The following is a 23932-nucleotide window of genomic DNA, read 5'->3' on the forward strand; positions in this document are numbered from 1 at the left end:
GAGAGTAGAATCAAAATAGAATGGGAGTGCTACAAAGGGAAATATTCTGAGAGGGAAAAAGCCCAAAGGTGAAATATACCCTAATAAGGATATCGTTTGAATCTGTGGAATCTCTTAGGTTCAATTAGAGTAGTATATATTAATGAAAGAGTTAATGAAGAACAATCAGGTAACAAGAGTTAATTGGGAAAAATAGTGATAATTAAGACAAATTTTATGTGGCTGGCAGATTACCATGAATTCTGTGGGATTAAAAATCTGATACATGTCATTTAGTAGTGCTAAATCTAGTTGATATCGAAACACACAAAATGGCACTCGAATATTTAAAATTTACAATATGATAACCAAATATCTCCAAAGCAAAAAAAGAGAAAGTTATCCTAAAGAGCACCAAAGATTAAACCAGGAAAGATCAGGGGAACTAATTACTGAGAAACCATGCTTTGTAAAGAAAAGGCTAGCCTACCCTCAAAAAGGAAAGTAAAATAAGAAGCAACTTTCTTACCATTCACCGGTAACTTCTCCTAACAAAGATCTTGTGTGGAAAACTCATAATTCGGGAAAAATCTAAAAATAATTTTTTTTTATTTTTAAAAAATTTGGGAAAAATTTCCCTTAATATCTGTCCACTAATTGTTGTTGTTGTTTTTTTTTAAAGACTGACACCTGAGATAATGAATGGCTTCTATAAACAGTACTGGACTTGGCACAGACAACATTGATAGATGTATTAGATACTGAATGTTCCCCCATACCTAAAAAAGGCAGTAAACGCAGAAAAGCTTTTAAAATTCTGTCATTAGAGTATAAAAGGGCAAGAAGTTAACAGTAAGGTACATATTGGGATAGTTTTTCCTAAGGGGACACACAGGAGAGAAAAATCTGAAACAAATTATTTTAAACGTATGGAGAAACAGTCTGAAGATGCAGAATAAGAACGTGTGTAAAAGAAATTGTTAAGTCTCTAAATAATGAAACTAAGACCTAACGTGATACAGAACATGTTTGTTTAATGGCAGTGGTCCATGAATCCCACATAGGAAGTCCAAGACATCTGAGAACACGCTCTAAAGAACCCACGAATCTCTAAAATTGTACTCATATCTGGAAGTTTGTAGCTTTTATCAGATTTTCAAACAGGTTAATGACCCAAGGCATATTGAGAATCAAAACTTAAAAGACAGCCTTCAGTGGTTGTTACTAAAGTTAAAATCACTGTCCATGAATGACAGACTTCTTTGGAAATCTGTGGAAGGCCAGGAACCATTCCCTCCCCCAAAAATGCACATAAAAATCTTTACATATAATTTTGAGGGAATCTAAGTTCCATTCACGGACCTCATACAAAGCCGAAGATTCTTGCTTTAGTTCATTTTCAGTAATTGTAAGGACTTCCCCATTTAGTGGATTAAAATAAAATACTAGAAATTATGTAGATTTTTGACTCAAATTCTTAACGGTACATCATCATATGAAAAATAATTTGACATTTTTATTAATGTTAGTGTTAGTCATCTCTATGGGCCTATAAAGTCATATGAAAAGAGTTCTGTAAGAACTAAATGAGGGAATGTAATAAAATGTTTTAGTATAGTCTAAAGCTCTTCAATATTACAGTGTTATTACAGTTCTAAGTTTATAGACCTATGAAGTACACAATACAAATTTCCCTTTTCTCCTTCCTAAGAATTCTTCCTGTATTCTTGATTTTGGTTATTCTTATTATCATTTAACCAGCCACCCCAGTCAGAAATACGGGAATCATTCTAGACCCTCTCCTCCCTTCCCACTCCTGCATTCACTTTGTTCTGCTGACTTTCCCTTTTAAAACTAAACTATTATTTCCTATATAGTACCTTTTATATAGACTTTCATAACCTTTCCTCTGAACATCTGTAACAGCCCTCTTCCAAATCTAGCCCTTATACCCCTTTCACACAAATCTACCCCTTTCACCATTTTCACAAATTCAAAGTCATCGGCATTCAAATAAAAAAGGCTCCCTTTCACATAACTAAATCTTTTTAAGATTGGTCTTGATAAAATTTATTGTGAAATATACTTTTTGTTTTAATATACTTTTAAAAGAATATAAGGCTAAACTTACCTTATGATAACCAAATTGTAACAACAAAATCAACTCCTGATTAAATGCTCTAAGTTTTGGAGAAATACTGCAGATAGCCCGAAATCAAAATTAATGCAAAAGTCAACAGCTAGCTAGGAGTGGTCAGATTAGTTTTTGGTTTTGCCATTTTTAAATTAACTTCTAGATTTTAGACTTACAGAAAATTGTGAAGACAGTACAGAGAGTTCCTCACCCCTCCTGTTAATACTGTACATTAGGATGATACATTTGTTACCATTAAGGAACCAGTACTGACAGTTATTAACTAAAGACCATACTTCACTCCAATGTCCTTATTTAACGTACTTTCTCTACCACATTACACTTAGCTGTCGTGGCTCCTGAGGGTCCCCTTCACTGTGACAGTTTCTTAGACTTTCCTTGTTTTTGATGATGTTGACAGTGTTGAGGAGTACTCATCAGTTATTTGATAGAATGTTCCTTGCTTGTAATTTGTCTGATGTTTTCTGATGATTACAACTGGGATTATGAGTTTTGAGGAGGAAGTCTCAAAGACAGTGCCATTCCATCACATCAAGGGTGCACACTATCAGCATGACTTACCTCTCAATGTTAACCATAGCCATCTGGTTGAGGGAGCATCTGTCCACTTCCTCCACTGTAGAGTTGCTCTTTTTCTCCCTTTCTCTACTACAGAATACTACTACACTCTTTGGAAGGAAGTCACTACAGGTAGCCTACTCTTAACAGGTGGAAAGTTATATTCTACTTCCTTGAAGATAGAGTATTCACATAAATGATCTGGAATTCTCCTATACTGGAGATTTGGGGTAGCTTAATTTTAAGAGCAATCTATAACCTTCTCATCTTAATAGGAAAGCTGCTAATTAATGTTAGTTCTTGACCTACTGCCTTCACAAAAAGCAAACAAAAACAATACAACACCTCAAGAAAAGTCAATCTTTGGGCCCAGCCTGCAGTATGAGCTAAGAGAAAAAAAACAACAGTCTCTGGTCCCCTCCCCTTCATGTCCAGAGTAGTTCTGAATGGTCTGTCTCCTTTCCTCCTGTGGGGCAATCTGAGGACTCCACAATACAACCAACGAAGGTCAGCTGTTCCCACAGCACCTTAGCTAATTAAGAGGTTTCTGTTGTTATGCTGCAAGCACTGAGGCCCTTAGAGTTCCTGGCATAAGGATGTTACCAGTTCAATAAATCAATAATTTTACTAAGCCAACAGACTCTCACTGGTGGAGCACTGTATGAGATTTGAAGATACTTTCCCGAACGTTCAAACATTCTTCTTTATTTCTCAATCTGGTTGTTTTCCAAAAGGTTAAGGACATGGATGGTTTAAGGATAAGATCTTACTACCAGTTAAGCAGGCATTTGTGAATAGTGCCAAAGAAGCATTAAGTTCCGGAACAACTAATAGTGGTGCCGAGCGTAATCCTTGGCACATGGGAACACGCAAACGTTCGCTGAATGATGAGCAAATGAGCTCTAAGAAGCAGAGGGGACAAGCAGCTGTCTGCACTGGTATGTAACAGTCAAATGGCAATGGCTCCATTTTTAGGACCTGCCATGCTTTGCAATCTTTCTTCAGAGATGGGCAACATTTTTCCAAACAAACCATAGTAGCTAAACTGAGGAGGCCTTACATATTAGTATTACTGAATGTAAAAAAGACATTGAGATAATAGCACATATTAGGGGTTCAATAAATTCTGAATATTGAACAATCCCTCAAATATAATTTAAGCATGTTAGTACAGAATCCATAAAGGAACCTGCTAAGAAAGTTGATAAATCTCAGGCAGAAGTTCTGTAGGCCATGCTAAGAGCAAGTTAATATGTAACAGTTTGAACACATCTTTATTCAATACACACCCACCCCTATCTAAATGGATGGAGACAAGAATGCTATCTGTAATAATCATTCTAGCAAATGAATATGGACAGTTTTTATTTTCTTTCATCTATTTAAAGGGATACACAGACATGACTCAAATGTTACATTTTAATTTTTTTGGTGTGCTTAATTTTGTTCCCCACAAACTTTTTTTTGACAGATACTGTAATTAAAAGGTTCATTAATTTAGCTTGAATTCATTTACTAGGAATTTGGTAATGCAGCAGAAATTAGCTCAAAATGACAGATATGCAATGACAATACAGGCTGCAGGAGGATTCGATCATTCTTAAAACAGGACAACTAAAAGGATCTCTTCCGCACTGTAAGCCAGGGACGCCATTCTACTCATCTTTCTTCCCTCTGTGTGCACCTAGTATGAGGTGCTCAAAGTTTACTTGAATGAAACAAAGGAAGAAACAATCAAACAAACGGTCATTTTTCTCAGCATACTGGGGCCAAGAATGCTCAATATGCCACATTCCTGGTACAGGTTCCAGTCCCCTAGAGTCCAGGCCCTAACTGCTTGCATTATTATCAACCACAGCAGCGACAGGCACAGGGGTAAATATCTAAGTCTGAAGCCAAACCACCTGGGCTCACATTCTGGTACCAGCAAACAAAAGGGCTGGTGACGTGAGCAGGGTACTTGCCTTCTATGCCTCAGTTTCCTCATCTATAAAATGTGTAAAGAATCACAAGTCCTATTTCGTAGGACTGTTATGGGGATTTTAAAGGCCTTAGAAAAGTGCCTGTCCTTTCATACACTATGTAAGTGCTTGCTTGAGAGGTGGGAAAGGAGGACTTTGACTGCTACAAAATGGTCAGGAAATATGAGGTAGTTTAAAAGTCTTCAAATTGACCTATCTTGTACTCTGAGATGCATCATCTTCTCACAATGTGTCTAAAATTACTTCAGTATCTAGAAGCATGCTTTATGTCACTGTTTTAAAACAGCCATTCAGAAATAATTAAACTGCTATGTTATAAAAAATGCTAAAGACAAAAAGGATGTCAAGGACAAATTTCCCTTGTAGGAGAATGAGCTCAGAAAACTGTTAACAGTTCTTTTTGGTTCTTAACTGAATCGATGGATATGAGAGTTGGACTATAAAGAAAGCTGGCTGCTGAAGAATTGATGCTTCTGAACTGTGGTGTTGGAGAAGACTCTTGAGAGACCCCTGGACTGCAAGGAGATCCAACCAGTCCATCCTAAAGGAAATCAGTCCTGAATATTCACTGGAAGGACTGATGCTCAAGCTGAAACTCCAATACTTTGGATACCTCCTGCAAAGAACTGACTCATTGGAAAAGACCCTGATATGAGAAAGATTGAAGGCAGGAGAAGGGGACAACAGAGGATGAGATGGTTGGATGGCACCACCGACTCAGTGGACATAAGTTTGAATAAACTCCGGGAGTTGGTGATGGACAGGGAAGCCTGGCGTGTTGCAGTCCATGGGGTCGCAGAGTCACACATGACTGAACAACTGAACTGAACTGAATCAATACTTAAGAGACTATATATGAATTAAGAACAAGGTATAGTTGGTTTTTCCTAGGCATTCTTAGGTTTGTTAGATCTTAAATTGTACCGCCATAGGTTTGCGGAATTTGATGTTAAATTTTTTTTTCTCCTTGGTTAAAAAACAAACCTCAATATTAAAATTTATGGTGATATGCTATTAAAGTTTAGAACAAAAGTATTTTTCCCCTATAACATGTGTTATGTGACAAAGTTACAGAAGGGCTTCCCTGGTGGCTCAGCAGTAAAGAATTCATCTGCAATACAGGAGACAACGGGTTCGATCCCTGGGTCAGGGACTTTATGACTGAACAGCAACAAGAAATTACAGAAAGGTTAGTGACTATTTTGAGTCTGTAATAAAGTGTGAAATGATCATGCCTAAATGCTATCTCAGAAAAGTAAAGTGGAACAGCAATGTAGAAAGGAGGAAAAAACCACTTCACATTTGAAAATAAAGTAGAATTTAATTAATGCATTATAACAGTTATATAACTACAAAGTTTCAATAGAAAAGTAACACAATTACTAAAAAGCATTCCAGACCCTGTTTCTCACCTAAGCACTACTAAAAAATTTATTAAAAGTGACACTGAATTAAAAGTTTTTTTTTAATTTAAAAGTTTTAAGTAGCACTTCCAAGATTTCATTTACACATTCCTCCTTTCCTCCTGAGTGATCTCTTCACCTTCAATATATTGGTTCTACTTACTCTTTCTACATATTTTTCCATTCAATTATTATTTATTAAATTTAAAAAGAATGTATAGCAACAACGAGCTCTAAAGGTAACACTACAAAATCCCTTCAGGCCTTGAGCTATGTAAAATATCATTACCCTGATTTTTTTGTTTACTGATTTAAAAAAACAGGTTATGAAATATATTTTGGCAGCACAGCGACTTTACTTGTTCCATATCTGTCCAAAGCCTGTCTTGCTACTAGCCAGGGTAATATTTTTTCTCTTTCCTTTTTTCGCTGCAGTGCTTCTAAGTATAGTGGCAGCCGCATCAGGCTTTCCTAGCCTCAGCGCAAGCTCAGTATAAATCTGGGATGTGTAAGTGGAAACATGAGAGACCGCTTTATTTGGCAGTGCTTTGAAAAAAAAAAAAAAATGCAGGACAAATGGCAAGGCAGTGTTTGGACCGCAGGATGAACAATCAATAGGCAGAAAGCAAGATAGAGGCTTCCTCAGCTTTTGGATCGACAATCGACAGCTGAGAGACTATTTTTTGCTATGGTTGACTAAATATGGTCAGGGAAGAGAGAGGCACAAGAGAGCCTGTTTGCCTGGGAGTGCATGTTTCAAATGCTTAGCTGCCTATAAAGCTGAACAGTTCAGCCTGTGGCCACTGAGGGAAGAATATAAGTTAACCTCTGTAGTGACCATGTGGAAGTCCCGACCTTGCTTGCAGACTTGACCTCTGGATTTGACAAGGTAGCGTCAATACAGATCTACCATCTAATCCTGGCAACTAAAAACAAACAAACAAAAATTCCACAGCAAGAAAGATGCAGAATTATTTCCTGAGAAGTCAGAAGACCCCAATGTCCTCTGGTGGGCAAAGGAAACAGGGTGAATGTTTACAGTTATTTGGTGGGGGGGAGTGAGGTGTGTTTTGGTTTTTGCTGGGTTTGTGTGTGTGTGTGTGTGTGTGTGTCTTTTTTAGTTTGTAAAAGTAACCTCCTCTACACCTTTTTCCCCATTTCTGAAGCATTCCATCTGAGCAATTAGTGAGGTGCATTTTCTTGGCCGTTGAAGCAACCTTTCCCCGTTGCTTCACTTTCTATACACCAGAGACAAGGTACTCATATCCATTCAACACCAGTAACAGGACATTCCAAATCAAATGGCCAATGCTGACTCAATTTTATTGAAATGTTTTTTTTTTCCCTTAAGCATAAGGAAAGGGAGAGGGAAAAGATGGCTGATATACTTTGTTTGTTCACTTGTTTTTCAAATTTATCTTAAAAGGTGAGGTCCTGTGTTCACTGACACTTCCCCTTTACTTCCCCCGGCTCATGAAAAGAAGCGCTGATTCAGCAAATAGAGTGAAGAGCCGATCAAGATGAGATGGCTGCTGCTGGCGTGACTCTCTGGGTCATTCTCTCTCTCCCTGCTCATGACACTAAGCTCACAGGTAACACAGCACCACAGGACAGTACTTTAATGAAGGCTTATGGTTTTCTGCATGCTTACCTATTATCGACTCAATACATGCTTTTATTGTTAAATTCTACCTGGGCAAAGCCGTTTCACAGTTCAAGCAGAGACCTTATGCAGTGTAAAAAGGAATGCTGTTCAAATATCATGACAGATGATTCAATGTCAAACCTGTACAAGTCCATTCCTGTCTTTTACATTTTTAAAGAGTCAGTCTTTACTGTTTCAGATTAAGTGGTGATTCTGTATCCCTAGGAAATGGCCACCTGCCTTCAGAGCATACTATCTTTTAAAAACTATTAACTCTTTCAAGGTTTAGTCAACCAAGAAACTTGGAGATCACAAAATGCTTTTTAATGCTTCCTCTGATAGCTGGGCACAAAATTAAACCAGAATACGGATGGTGAAATTCAAATGCTGCGTTGCTGAAACTGCTGTAGTACTGGGCCATCTCCCGCTACGTGGTCCTCTGCTCTCTGTGAGCTACACTCACTTCTTACAACGGGCTGCAGGAATTCTACTTTCCGTGTCTTTTACACCCCCTCCTCTCTCAGATCTGAAATTTTCTTATGGTCTTCTTATAAATTAACTTCTTAATGCCACAATAATAAAAGGCAACTCACCAACTATAATTTGTTTTCATGCTAAACGATCAAGTTAAAACCCAACTGCTCAGTAGCCAATACCTTCCAGTTCTTTTAAGTGTGACTTTGGAAAACTTGATTGTTCTGGTACTTATCCTTCATATTGACCAAAAAAAAAAAAAATCAAAGTATCAGAACCACTCAACTCACCAAAATTAGATATTAATTCTTTTATCTAAATTTATATTTAACCCAGACAGGATCACCAAACTGCAAAACTCAGGTAAGTAACTAATAACAAAGGAACAACACAGAGGTTTTCAAATGATCATGAGTTCTTATCTGTGACCTTAAAAACAAAACTAACAAAAAAAATTATCATTAAAAAAAATTCAGTTCATTCATACTCTAAAAAGATCCAGTTTTTCTCCCTGTTTTTTCAAGTTTAGAATCAACATCAGAAGTAGTACTAATTGGTTAATTATTAAGTCTTTAATAAGATATCTTGCTGGTAAAAAGTACATGCACCAAATTAATTATTGTCTACTTGTAGGTTCTAGAAGCAAACTACAAAATAAGAAGAAATTTGCTCTGAAGACTATGAAGAAACACTAGGCTGATCTTACCAATTTCTGAAATACACTCTGTAAATCCCCACTGATTCAATGGATCTCTCTCAAAAAGAACCAAACCAGGACAAAGTTCAACAGATGACTGGTCAACGTTTAGAAGTGTATGTCCACCAAGAACAAGGAACCATAAACAGCACTAATGCCATGCCTCAGGTAAATGTTATAAAGTTTAGTCTTTGATATTCTCTGCAAACAATCTACCACTGCTCTCCATCAGTAAGCTGAAAGTTTTACTAAAAAATGGGAAAATAAAACATTTCATGTTTTTACAGCTAACAACTTAGTAATACCTACTCAGAGTACATACTTCTTTATGTACCCATATGAACATACAATGCTATGGAATGTAAAGAAGTATGTATTTTTGGTAGGCAATAAACCACCAAGAGGAAACTAGACTGCAGCTATGTCAATGACCTTCGTATGTTAAATTAACCTATCAAAGAGATGACCTTTGGCATTACTAACACCAGAAAATGTACCTATTTCTTTCAGATGGAAACTAAATGTTGCTGATTTATATTTCATGAGGAAAAAAGTTCTTCTGAAGTAGATTTAAAATTAACATGGAATTCCTTTTAAATCCTTTAAGTTTAAAGCATAAGACATTCTACATTTTTAAATTAAGTACTCACATGATTAAAATTTGAATACAAAAGAGAAAACAGCGATACTAGTACAAAAAAATGATACACATGACCCATTTTCTGTCTCCACAATTTAATTTTAATTTAAATGTATCATATTAGAAGGGCTGACATTTAACAAAAGCTGACTTCATTTGCATTTCAACAGCTATTCTTTATGAAGAATAAGTATAATTAACAATGTAATTATAATTTAACAATATTGTAAGAATTCCTGAGCAAGTTTTGGTGTTTTAAGTTTTCTTTCTCAAAGCTACAGACATAGTTATAATTTTAAAAGACTATCTTTCAAGTAAAATTCTACTCTCAAAGAAAAAAAAGTGGTCCCTGTCCTTCTCCCTAATCCAGTTTCCACTTTCAATGCTATGTAAGTACTTAGTTTAAATCAAGACATACAATTTATTCAAGAAAAATGATAAAATTCTGGGAAATAGGTATAAATCAATAGGGCACACTGGCCACAGACTGCCAAATATTAAAATAAATTAATTTATTACCTATACTATCCTTGAATTTGCTTTCTCCAAAGAGGGCACATAAAATGAAACACTACAATCATGAAACCAATGTATCCAGAAAGAATAACCATCTTTTATTGGTACTAGGCAAATACAATTCAATTTTTTATAAACATGATAGCCTACCATTTATAGTATGCTAGAGATATTAAAATACATTTTGTATTTTATGTAAAATTTATTTTGTACAATATATACTTATATTGATAAATATTATAAATGATAAAGCTCTTAGCAACAATTTATTAGTATCTATTTTAAGCTACTATAATAGATTTAGAAAATAAATATTAATATTCATATATTCTAATCATTTCTTTTGATTAGAGTATTCAGACATATGTCATCACATGTCTAAATTTTTTGTCACAGTTGAGTAGAAATGGCTATAAGGTTATCCATGAATTGTTAATTTTGTTTAATAAGACAACTAGATAATTGTCAAAAGGTGATGTTCATTTAATCAGATTAAAAAGGAGAGAATGACTTACATACAAGCATAGAAGTTATAGAATATTTATTGTAAATTACAAAAGTTCATTAATTTTAAAATTTTACATTTTCAAAGAAAAAAAAATCAGTTCAAAGCTTAACTCACTCAAGAATAGACCTTCATCCTGATTATCCACAAAAAGGATGGCAAAGCTTCATATTCCATTCATTAAGTTTAACTACACACGCCCTAAACATTAAAAACTGACAATATACACCTCAAAAATAGAGGTTCCTCTATGAAACTACTCAAAGGGTATTACTATATCTACGCTTTATAATAAGCAATTATATTCACCATTCTATGGGTATAAAAGTTTTTAATAATTATTTTAAAACATTCCAGCAACTAAGAATCTTGTTGCTACAATATTAAGAGCTTACAAACCTTAGAAAATGACAGTATCTATTATTCATTTGAAAAAGTATAATTATACACTGATCCTAGCGCTTGCAAGTTAAACTTAACATATCTAAGAGTATTTTCAATCACTCTAAAATGTCACATCTATCACTTAGATCAGCTGTTCATTTTTAACTGAGTACATATTAAACTCTGGGCATCTGCTGACACTGTTGTAACTCAAACATTTCAACTGTCTCTCTGACAGGGATAACAGATGCTGACATTATCAAATGCTGTACTATTTTTTTTCCCCCGGCCTCTCTTGCCCCGATATGGCCAGTATATGAAACTGAACTGCCATCCAAAGCACACTTGAGCAACTGGATCTGCTAAACAGCTCCCATAGAACTAGTAAAAATAGAAGTCAGTTTTATTGCTATCTTCAGCACTTAAGTCCAGGCAATTTAACACCTGTTTCTTTTCTATTAGAATAAATGATGGAAATAATTGTAGTTACATTAATTTCACCAGCAGCATGATACCCTTCAGCCAACAGATGCGGGATATACTTAATACGAGAAGTGTTTGAATATTGCCTGAATTAGTGTTGACCTTCTCCCAGTTTGGTTCAAAACACGTAACTATTTCTTTACTGTTTATATTTCAGTGAGAGCACTTACCTTACAGGCAAACTATAACTGTTCAAAGTTTTTAAAAGTTATTAAAAAGTTATTTTAAAAGTTTTAAAAAGGTATTTTCAGAAGACACCCCTTCTCAATATTGCAATTCCCTTTTAACAAAAACTTGCTGTACTGAGTTTTAACGATAATTTCCATACTCAAATTCATGATTATTGCTAACCACAATGTATTATTAAGCAGATAATGAGAAGTAACCAGGCAATCTGTACCCGAAATGACAGAGAATTCAGTCAAGGAACTAGACTTTTAAAAGAGTTCAATTATTAACCTATGGTTAGGGACACTACATAAGCAAAAAGAAAGAAAAATAAGCTATCATGCATGGCAGTTCCTTCAACACAAGTCTAAGCAATACACTGAATACACGTGTGATCTATTTATAAACCAAAGGGTACCAGAGGTACTTTTCTTAAGGCCATTCATCCCTCCCCGCCGTCAGCAACTTGCTGTTTGTTAGTCCTTAAGAATTATGCTAAAAAAAGAAGTGGCGGTAGGAAAGTGTGACTGACTAGCAGTATTTTTCCCTAACCTATTTCACCTGCTTATTTGGTTTACTGCTCAAAGATAAACAGAAAACATTACTCTGATACACATCAAGGTCTATATGCTCTTTTTAAATGGTGCTGGTTTTGAAATAGGTCACTGTCTATATTTAAGAATTCAGCAAAGGTGTTAAAAATAAAGATGTACATTGATAACTCCTTAATGCACTACCAACGTGCTAAAGGGTAAAGACTTCTGCACGACTGGAGTGGGAAACACGAAAAGTGCCTTCAGAAAATAGTTTTACAATCCATGGCTGAAACACTGATACGAGATTCTCAACATTTGAGGAAGGACCATAATCATAATTTTACAAATAAAAAAATTTCAGCTGTTTTAGGTCCCCAGCTAGCAGCACGGCAATGCTTTGCTAGAGCTGGTAAAATGGAACCAAATCGCCTCTTCAATGGATTTGGTCCCCTTCAACCAGCTGTAGCTATGCATTGATTACTACAGGACAGCCAGCGTTTTCATTTATCATTATTAATCACATGTCAACTGATTTCAACTTACTTATTCAGATTATGGTTTAAATCAAATAATTTGTAACTGTTAATTCTACTTGAAAGAGCTATAATAGTATATGATGTTAATAAACAGTTTGGTGAAAAACTGTGTGAATGATATAAGGCTTTCAAATAAAATTATTTTATTCATTTATGGTCTCTGTATTAAATTTCTTGTCCTTCAGAAATGAAATGATATTGAAATGCAGACTGTGCCACAAAATTTTAAAAAAACCAAAACTTCTTTCAAAGGAAGAAAATATCTGAGAAGGTCACCTGAAACCCTAACAGGAATGCCACAGTGTGGACATGCACTATTTTAAATTAAAGAAAGGCGTAACATTATATGGGTTTCCCTGGTGGCTCAGCTGGTAAAGAATCTGCCTACAACGAGGGAGACTTGGGTTTGACTGGGTTGGGAAGATCCCCTGGAGAAGGGAAAAGCTACCCACTCCAGTATTCTGGCCTGGAGAATTCCATGGACTGGATAGTCCGTGGGGTCACAAAGAGTCGAACACAAGTGAGTGACGTTCACTTCACTTCATAACATTATATAAAACAAAACTGCAGAAATGCTGAGTCACTACCTTTCATATGATTAGCAATTAATTGACTGCTATTTATCAGAACATTGATAGGTAAGGTGGAAAAGGAGACAATGACACTGCAGAGCATTTGGCAGACAGACTTAAATAGTAAGTATGTAATTCTTCTGATACTGAACCAAAAGACTTTAATCCTCAAAAAAGGAACAAAATACTAAGCATTGCTACCTTTTACTTATATAGATATTTCAACTCTCCAAACCTGTTTCCTCAGTTGTAAAATGAGAAGACCTTTTTTCTCTTAATTCTGAGTTTCAGTGGTTTCTTTTGTCTTACGACATCACTGGTTAGTACCAGGAAAGAAAAGTCAAAAATTTTAAGAATAAGAAATCTGATATAAAAAAAAACTCAACATAACCCAGCTTACAATTACAACAAATAAATAACTTGCATCATCTTCTCATACTCTTTCATGTTCAATTAAAATCATCCTTTATCTGGCAATCTACAGTTACAACTGCATAAAATGTCTTGAGCAAATAGGAATTAAAAGTCATATACCTTTAACTAAAGCACCACTTTGTTGTAGAATGAAAGTGTTTATTTTTTTCTCCTTTTTTATGTCACCTGACACCAATTATCTGGTTGGAGGAGTTCTCAGGAATTAAAGAAACAGAAGTAGTATTTTTTCCCCCTCCTTGGTTTAACATTATTAAATATACTAGCCTGCTCTCAATGTGCTCAATAAAGTTAAACAATTCAAAATATTTAAAAGTTACTCATCTCCTACTAAACACTTTAGTTTTTAATCTACCTTAAACTTTACAACTTAAAAATATTATATAACCTAAATTAAATTCCCCCAAGAAAATCTTTTTGCCAATTCTAACTTGAAATACTTGCTCTGTATGAACTCCTGACAATTTCTCTACAGAATTTTTATTTTAATTGATTATATACTCTTGTGATATCTAACACTGTCTTGTCAAATGAAGACTAACATGTATTGAGTCCTCACCTATAGTCAAGGCATTATGGGAGACACACAAATATTTGTGCCCAAAATTTTAACAGAAAGAAACATAAAAATGCACATACTAAGGGACAGCACAAAGAAGATAACTGCAGAAAACAAGAACACAGAACAAGGAAGTATAGAGCAAACAGAAAATAATTTCAAAGATGAAATCTAAGACTTCAGGGAGAAAGTCGGTTAAGGGGATCTTAAAGAAAGAAAGTGCTTAATCAGTGAAGGAAAAGAGCAGAAACTTTTAGGGAGAGAGAGTAGTACAGTATAGCTGAAGGTCAAGGTGGGCAGAGAGATTTTAATTAGTGGGCTATAAACTTAAAAGACAGGCTCATGACACACAAGTCAGCTTGATGTATTGGTATACCCTTGGTTAAATCATTCACTGTCCATGTGTTCCAGCCTTACCTCACAGCCCAAAATACAGAGGAAATAATATAAGGCAGCTAAGATCAAATGATTCTAAAGTCAAATAGACCATGCTCAAGTACCAGCTGTTCCACTAGGCAGCTGCATGATCTTGAATACAAGTATTGAAAAACTTCATTTCTTTATAAGCCTCATATTCTTCATCTATAAAATTAGGATATTAACACCTGCTTCCTGCTTCAAAAAGCTGTTCAAGGGATTAAATGAGATAATGCATGTTAACTACTTGCATGTGGTAAATCTGTCATCACCACCTTTTATTTAAAAGGCAGGGAACAGATAATACTATTTTCTCTCCTTTACAGTGTCAACATTAAATATTTGAAGTATTCAAATATTGTAATTTGAAAAAAACAAATCAAGACATAACCTAAAATATGGCCATTTATTTCATCCTAGATTATATACCTATTGTTACAGTACCAATAGTCAACTTGAATAAACTCCTTTTGTTCTCTGTGCTCACCCTCTAGTGGTGATCTTAAGAAGCTAAAAAAAAAACCAGCAAAAAATTATTGTAAAAGGAAACATGATGTAAAAATGCAATAGGGAACCAAAGAATAAGAAATCATGGTGTCTACAGTTAATAATATTGAATTGTATATCTGAAAGCTGCTGAGCTAATCTTAAAACTTCTTATCATAAGAAAAAAATTCAGAACTATGCATGGTGATGGATGTTAACTAGACATATTGTGGCAATCACTTCACAATATATACAAATATCAAATCACTATTTTTAACACATGATATTAATATAATAAAGTGAAGTGAATGAAGGTCACTTAGTCTTGTCCGACTCTTTGCGACCCCATGGACTACACAGTCCATGGAATCCTCTAGGCCAGAGTACTGGAGTGGGTAGCCGTTACCTTCTCCAGGGGATCTTCCCAACCTAGGGATCGAACCCAGGTCTCCCACATTGCAGGTGCATTCTTTACTAGCTGAGCCACAAGGGACATTAATATAGTATCATATGTCAATTACATCTCAAATTTTTTAATTTAAAATTTTTAAATTATCAAAATAAACTTCCAAGTAAACATCTTCCTCAGTCAATACACGTAGCTTGATTCAACTATAAACACAAGACACCTAATGAAGGATTTTCTTTTTTTAAAGTTTATTTATTATTATTGTTACTATTATTATAATTATTATTTGGGGGCCTCGCCACGAGGTAGTTCCCCAACCAGAAGCTGAACCCAGGCCCTTAGCAGTTAGAGCACAGAGTACTAACCATTAGATCCCAGGGGAATTCTCCAGAATTTTCCAAAATGCTTCTCAAGGTAAAATTGTTCCAAAAAATTCATTTACAGAAAGTTCTACGTTAAGCAAAGCTAAGCATTTTTCTTTTCTGTGAGACTCTGCAGATCCTTTATGAATTTTATGACTTCCCAAAAGTCTTTCTCAAACTTCACCAACAAGCACTTTTTTCAGTAGACTACCTATTACCTAACAATGGTTAGAAGACATCTGTACTAGAAGTTTATAGTTAATTATATTATCAATAAAAAATTAGGTAACTTAAAAGTGTTTTAGTCAAAAGTTTAAAAAAAATAATTACCATGTAAATAGACAATTTGGAATAAAGAAAAAAAAAAAACAGATAACATGAGGTTTTGGTAAGAGGATGCCTAAGAATGATCTTGAAGACACATAAATCTCCAGGTGGAATGCATTTTAATTAAACCTTTAGAATACAAGCAAGTCTTCCTGATATTTTATACCCATATTTAACATATATTTAAATAGTCCTTTCATGATACTTGTATTAGTTTAACAAAAAAAAACATATAAAACTAATCTATTTTAATGAAGACATAATTTCCTCAGATTTTAAAATGATTTAAAATATTAAAATAAGCCAAAATCACTTCCTTATAAGCATCAGAAAAAGAGAGCCCACAACAGAAAACTATTTTTAAATTGCATAGGAAACAGTAAAAGGTGACATCTTTACCTGGGGTTTCCTCTCAGTGCAGCATGATGTAGAGCATTAAACCCATTGTTGTTCGTGATGGTAACATCTGCTCCAGCTTCTAGAAGAACTGCCAGGATGTCATCACGTTTCTTACTTATTGCATCATGAAGAGGAGTATCGCCTTCAGAATCCTTTATTTTTTCAAAGTTTTAAGAGATGTCATTAGCTCTTCTTCAATTATTATATGTAAAGTTAATTCTTATAATGATCTACTAAGCAAAGAAAAACAGAAGCCATATCCAACAACCAGTAATAAAACATGCTGTGTGTTAAATTTCAAAATGCAGGCAAGAAATACTAGCCTCACTATAGTAAAGAAATCTCTAGTCAATCTAGATGGACAATACAATAAACATGCTACAGTTTTCCAAAGAAAATAAAAAATAAAGCAAGGACGTATCCTCAAATACAATTAAAATTTTAATGAGATAGAAAAGCTAACCCCCACCCAACTCATTAGCTTACAATGGGCTGCTATACCACACTCCTACCATTAACAGTTACACCCTAAAATTCCATACCTACTATAAAATCAATCCTAAAACTCCATATATATTTTCTAAATCAGAAAATCTTCCAAGACTAGATCAAGGACTAGACCAACAATCTAACATAAACTAAGCTACAATTAAAATAATTTAGACTCCTCTGAAGTAACTATTATGAATTGCTGAAGCTCACTGTCATGATCAATAAAGTTAAATCAACTCCTAGCTGATATTTTTACAAGTCCCCATCACCAACTCCCCCCATACAAAATCAATTTACTGACACTTTCTTAACAAAGGCTTTTCTAAGAAGGAATAGCTGCCAATTTTATGGCATGCTATGGCACCCCACTCCAGTACTCTTGCCTGGAAAATCCCACGGGCAGAGGAGCCTAATAGGCTGCAGTCCATGGGATCGCTAAAAGTCGGACACAACTGAGCGACTTCACTTTCACTTTTCACCTTCATGCATTGGAGAAGTAAATGGCAACCCACTCCAGTGTTCTTGCCTGGAGAATCCCAGGGACGGGGGAGCCTGGTGGGCTGCCATCTACGGGGTCGCACAGAGTCAGACACGACTGAAGTGACTTAGCAGCAGCAGCATACCTTTGGAATCATTCACTATGACTGATCATACAGAAAGGACTGATAACAAAGGAATGCTTGCCACACAAACTAGTATGGCCATTTAAAAGAATCCTGGAAATACCTGCACAAATATAATTCTTTAATGGTTTTACCTGAAGACTGGGATGACAGCCAAAGTCCAGTAACGTCTTCACCACCTGAAGGTGACCTTTATTGACAGCAATATGAAGCGGTGTCTGCCTGCGCTTGTTTCTAGCATTCAGATCAGCACTGCCCCGGTGCAGCACTTCTATAACAGCTCCTTCATCTCCAAAAGCGGCATGGTGAACTGCTCTATCGCCATCTTTATCCTAAACAGCAGCATTAAGTCTCAGTCAGTGAATGTTGCAGAAAGAAAAAAAAAAAGTGACGCTACTATAATTCATCAAGAACCAGATTAATGTAAGAAAAGGAAACAGAGTGGAGCCAACAAGATAACTAGAAATTCATTTGACAAGTGATTAGCTCCAAAGATAAATTATGACCTGGATCATTATATCATGCACACATGTATTAGACCAACAGTTACATCAGAAGTAGTCTGATTCTTCAGTACTCCTAAATTACCACCCATGATGGTAAGCCAACATTAGAAAAATGTTAGATCACAACTATATATGAAGTTTTTTCATCAAAAAAATCTTACACAGACTTCTTAATAACACAGAAATTATACTAACAGTTGAGTAATTAAAAAAAAAGAAGGAAGAATGCCGAACAGTGTGATCTCAACCAGCTTTAAGGGGGAGAAATACATCCTCATGTTAACACTGGTTATCTCTAGCTGATGAGCATACACTTTTCTATATATTCAAGAACAGAAAAAAATTATTAAACACTTCATCTAAAGATAAAAATGAAACACAAACAAGTATAATCCTATACATCCAAACCACCAAAACTATTTCAGAGGGATCCAGTAGGTATGCCTCACCTAATGTTAGCATATTTCTGAGAAGATGAAAGATAGAAAAGGACCCAATTACTTAAATGTTTCTCAAATATAAGAGACTGCTTTTTTAAAAATATGCTTGTACTAAAAAAAAAAAAAAAAATGCTTGTACTGAACCATAAAGATAATATACATAGTCCATACCAAAAAGGGTCTCACTGTTAGATGCAGATGGAAAAGGATATTATAAGGGTACTGCTTTATTCCATACACATCTCAAATATTAACACTCAAGTAAGCAGACTCTCAGACTTTCTCCAACCCATGATAGCCCCTGGGAGACTCTATAGTTTTGGCAAGTGGTTTGAAAATCCATATTGCACTTGGGCTTCTGAACTAGTTTACAAAGATAATGCAGATAAATATCACCATGGTTAAATACATTTAAAACGAATACGACAGTTGCTGAATTCAAAATAAGTTTTTGGTCTTTGCGTATTTTTTCAAATAGATGCTAAAAGTAAAACTGCTCAAACAGGAGTCCACAATGGCTTGACAATCATTCTTAAAAGGCCAAGAAACCACAATTCAGAAATTCTCCTCTACTAATATTCCAGCAGAACAAGGTTAGGAGTCTTTGTTACTTCTCAACCTTAAGCCAAAAGGAACTAGCAAACCACTACAGGAAAGAGTAAGGACTGAACTCGTGTGCCTCTCAGCAGTATTGTATCTAAAATTCCAGGGAAAAACAAGCTTCTTAAAAAAAAAAAAAAATTATGTTTGTGTGTGTATATTGTTAACTTCTCTAGTAACACATTTCAGTATTTCATAATCTTAGATTTAAGATCTTCCTCACTTCCAGTCTAGATTCATTTTCTGTTATAATTTTTAAGCCTATCTAGTGGTACTCCTTCCATTAGAAATGAGAACATCCACTGACACTCACTGAATAAAGATAGGAACTATTTATGAAATGTACTATATATTAATGACTGTTAGAGAACTGCTACAAAAACACTTTAATGCAGGTTCCAACAACAATTTGCTTATGTTCAAAAAAAATAATACCTAAAAAATTAAAACCCAAATATATATGTCAAAGGGAAATACATAAGGAAAATGTAAAGATTTTGGAAAATACATACACGCACTAGAAAACAATTAATTTCCAGATTTTGATTCTAAATGAGAAAACCTCACTTCCACAAAGACTGTAGCTTCCAGGTTTTGTTGCTTTCTTCCGAATTTATCTTAAGTATTTCAAAAGGCTTCAAACAACAAGACCTTTATTCCGTCTCTGATACTGCCACCAAACAAGCTGTTGAGGCCCAGCACAACAGCTCACTTCCAAAAGGTGATCTAAAGAGACTTGCAAAGGGGCCCCAATTTAATCTAACACTGATATTGGTCCTTTCCACCCTCTTCCCCCACTTCGTTTCCTCCCAACCTCTAAAACCTGCTCTTGTTCCACCCTCCCCTCTGCTGGCTGATAAAACCACAGTCAGCACATTCAGGACCTATCAGTCAAGGCTCATCTACTTCCTTTTGCTGAACCCCTACAAGCAAGCACCAAGTTCGATGGCTTTCACTCTTCAGTTAGGCTCTGTTCTCTCTTGTCCAATCCTACATCTAAGTGATTCAGGCCTGCTTGCATTCTCATTCACCTGACCTACTGCCATAGCTCATCCAGCCTTCTTACTTCAATCTATTCTTCATACAAAAAACAGAATTTTCTTTATAAAACACAAAATTTATCTTTAAAATTATTTCATGTAACTCTATAAAGAACAAACCTCTTTGAAGCCTACTTCTGTGGACCATTCCAGACTCATCTGCTGCCATCTTCCCTCACACATAAAACTAACTTAACCAACTGACTTGAGCCCAGATGTTCACGTGCTGCTCTCAGACTTCAAATGCTCTTGTTCATTATGTTATTGGCTTGAAAACACACATTCTTTAAAACTCAGTTCAGGCAACTCTTCTCTTATGAAACTGTCCCTGCCTCACACAAAATTAGTTTAACTCTAATTTCTAATTTATTTTTAGCAAATTATGTCAACTACTTTATTATTCTCAAATTTCATAAGTAACATTGCACCTTATCTTATTTTCTATAAAACTTATTCAATTAATCAAGACGCTGATATCCTGATCATACTTAAACCTAAACAGACTATGTGGACATGGTACATTCTGCTGTGTTCTTTCATTCATTCAGTAATCATGGACTAGGTGCCCACTATGAACTCAGTGCTGTGATGGACACAGAGATAAAACAACAGGCAAGACAAAACTCCTGTCCTCAGTTGCCATTCTAGTGGGGTAAAGAGAACATTAAAAATGAAATATGTAAATAAAATGTAAATGTTTGGTAGGAGGAAATGCCAAGGAGAAAAGATAGCAGGGAAGAAAGACAAGACAGCCAAGCGATGACCCCTCCCAGGGAAGGTGTGAGTAAATAGCTGAGAAGTGAGAAAGGCCCTGAAGACATCTGGGGAGAAGTGCGAGGAGACAACACAGTGGCAGCAGGAAGGATGAAAGTTGCGTGAATTCTGGGTAAATTTCACAGAGCCAACGGGATTTAGTGATATTCCAAATAAGGAGTACAGGGGAAAAAGAGGAATCAATGACGATTTTTAAGACCCAACCTGTGCAACTAAATAAAAGTGCTGATAAGAGAGGACTATAAAAGTATGATATGGCCCCTTTAAAAATCTGACCTTTTTTGTTTGGGCAATCTCAGATTGCACTCTGCCTTCCTGCAAAAGGCACCTTAAGGACTGTTTCCTGGGTCTTCTATTAATAAATCAGATCTTTTCATGGTTTTAACTATCAGTATTTTGGGGTAAGGGGAGTGTGCAGGGAAAGGGAAGTGGAAAAGCCTCTAGCCACAACCTGAACTAACATGGATCCCTAGGAACCATGTATGCTAATTCCTAGAGCCATTCTGGAGATTATTATTCTGAGTCCTGATTTGTTTTCCAAAAAAGAATTTCCTCGAATTGAGTAGTCTTAAAGTCTACTTGCCAGTTCCTTTGCAGATTACAGTTAAATACAATGTTTCTACAGTTTTGTTTTCATTAACCAGATAAACAGAATCACATAGAATTAGCATCTGTGATTTGTTCGTTGTTTTTGAGAAATTGCTAGCTTTCACTGAAAAGAAAAGTGAAAGTGAAGTCAGTCAGTCATTGTCTGGCTTTTTGCAACCCCACGGACTGTAGCCTACACCAGGCTCCTCTGTCCATGGGATTCTCCAGGCAAGAACACTGGATTGGGTTGCCATTTCCTTCTCCAAACTTTCTCTAGTTGGAGAGAAATGTTTAATAAGAACACAGATAATAATGAAACCTTAAATTTCCATTGTGTTCTATATTATAAGTGGTATCTTAATTGTTTCCCTTACTCACTCTCCACCCCTTCAAATTATTATCATAGATGAGGAAACAGAAGGTTAAACCAATTAAACTTTTTGCCCAAATATTATTTTAGACAGCAACAATACCATTCAAACTTGGGTTTTTTGACAAAAGTCTAGTAGTATTCCCTATTAATATTCTCCATTGAAAAGAGCTTTCATTAATCTTAAACAATAAAACCATTTAAAATTTGCTGATATCATCAGTATATATTTGTACTATATTTGAAAAACTTATTATAAAGAATTCACTTTTTAAAACTGGGTTTCCATTCAATCCTCCACACCTTTACTCATTATATTCATCAGTAGGAAAAAAAAAAATACTGAGTCCCTGGAGGATGAAAAAATGAGCTCACCCAAATCGACATACCTAAAATCCCACAGTCCTCGGTGCCTTTACCTACACATAAACAGAATGTAACCCTACTGTATTCAGTAGGTCATACATGGAGACAACCAACTTTCCAAAATAGCTCTGAGTTTTCCCTTAGAAAAAGAAATAGGGAAAAAATATAACCTAATCACATATTTGAAAGGTATAATATAAAGCAAATAATTTAGCTTTCTAACAGCTTAAATCAACTAAAAAATCCGAAATAGTCATCTATATTATGGGCCAGCAAACTTTTCTGTGAAGGGCCAGAAAGTAAATATAAGTTTTATAAGCTACATGATCTCTTGTCACAACTACACAACCACTCAGTTTTGCAGCTGGAGCACAACAGCAGACTACACTATAAAATAAATAAATGAGTGTGTTGTGTTCCAATAATACTTTTAAAAAGAAATGAAGGGCTGGACCTGGCCTTTGGGCTATAGATTGCAATCTGTGAGCTATACTATCCTGAGCTCACTTCCTGATGTAGAAGAATAAAATTAAAGGATGCAGAATGAGATTCCCAGAGAACAAAATATATTATTCTCTTTATTCTTCAGCTAACTTGAAAGCTTTTAATAAAACTGCATTTTTTAAAAATCATTGTTAAATTATTGTGTCTAGGTGTGTTAAAGGTATAATAAAGGTTTTAAGAGAAGAGCACTTATCTTCTAGGATACATACTAAAACTATTTACCGATGAAATAATATGATATCTGGATTTGCTTCAAAATAATTCAGTGGAGGAAATGAGAGTTAAGAGGGTACTGATAAGACAGACTTGGCCAGAAAAAATAACTCAAGTGGAATAATGAGTACACAGGATTCATTAAACTATTCTATTTTTACAAATGTTTTAAATTTCCAATAATAAATTTACAAACAGATCGATTAATTTATAAATGATGAATCACAATTTTAAGTGCATTTGAAAAACTAACTATTTTCTCTCTCTTTTAAACCAGGATTTCCAATCAGCATTGCTGACATTTTGCACTGGATAATTCTTTGCTGTGGGAACTGCCCTGTACATTCAAGGATGTTTAGTAGCAGCCTCAGTTTCTATCCATTACACGCCTGTCAGTCCCTTGCTCCCCACCAAACAGTTGGGACAGTCAAAAATGTGCCCACAAGATGTCCCCTGTGGGACAGAAATGCCCTCCAATTAAGAACCACTGTTTTAAGTAAATTATATTGCTATTTATTACAATGTTGAATCTTACATTCTAGAAATATGAAACTTTGCTGAACTTTTGCTTTAGTCTTAGGCAATGATTTATATTTCAACCCAATTTTTGAATGTAGTTTTCCCTTTACCCACTGGGAAACTGTGTTATTAACTTAATCAGATGTGTAATTACCCCTTTTTCACACTATCTCTACAAATTACATCTTCCTACAATGGTTTTTATAACAGAAAATGCTCAGAATGGAAATAAAAGAGGCAGTATGGTAGAAGGCCACACATATCTGTTTACTA

General features: G+C 35.2%; 1 protein-coding gene, 1 long non-coding RNA gene and 2 other non-coding genes across 4 annotated transcripts in view; 3 read left to right on the forward strand and 1 right to left on the reverse strand.

Annotated features, from left to right (window-relative positions):
- Positions 1-23932, reverse strand: part of MIB1 (MIB E3 ubiquitin protein ligase 1) — a 90409-nt gene that overhangs the window by 20339 nt on the left and 46138 nt on the right. Inside the window, exons 11-12 of the mRNA NM_001206030.1 lie at positions 17874-18071; positions 16625-16776 (exon numbers count right to left, since the gene is read on the reverse strand). Coding sequence (NP_001192959.1) covers positions 16625-16776; positions 17874-18071 — 350 coding nt within the window. The remainder of the gene's footprint in view (positions 1-16624; positions 16777-17873; positions 18072-23932) is intronic.
- LOC113633884 (uncharacterized) lies at positions 6884-12809 on the forward strand. Its single transcript, NR_159952.1, has 3 exons — positions 6884-6966; positions 7504-7669; positions 8830-12809. It is a non-coding gene; the product is annotated as an uncharacterized lncRNA (long non-coding RNA).
- MIR1-2 (microRNA mir-1-2) lies at positions 9197-9281 on the forward strand. The gene has a single exon (NR_030986.1). It is a non-coding gene; the product is annotated as a microRNA mir-1-2 (primary transcript).
- On the forward strand, positions 12516-12602 carry MIR133A-2 (microRNA mir-133a-2). The gene has a single exon (NR_030801.1). It is a non-coding gene; the product is annotated as a microRNA mir-133a-2 (primary transcript).

The sequence above is a fragment of the Bos taurus genome, chromosome 24 (genome assembly GCF_002263795.3).
Source record: "Bos taurus isolate L1 Dominette 01449 registration number 42190680 breed Hereford chromosome 24, ARS-UCD2.0, whole genome shotgun sequence".
Lineage (NCBI taxonomy): Eukaryota > Metazoa > Chordata > Mammalia > Artiodactyla > Bovidae > Bos > Bos taurus.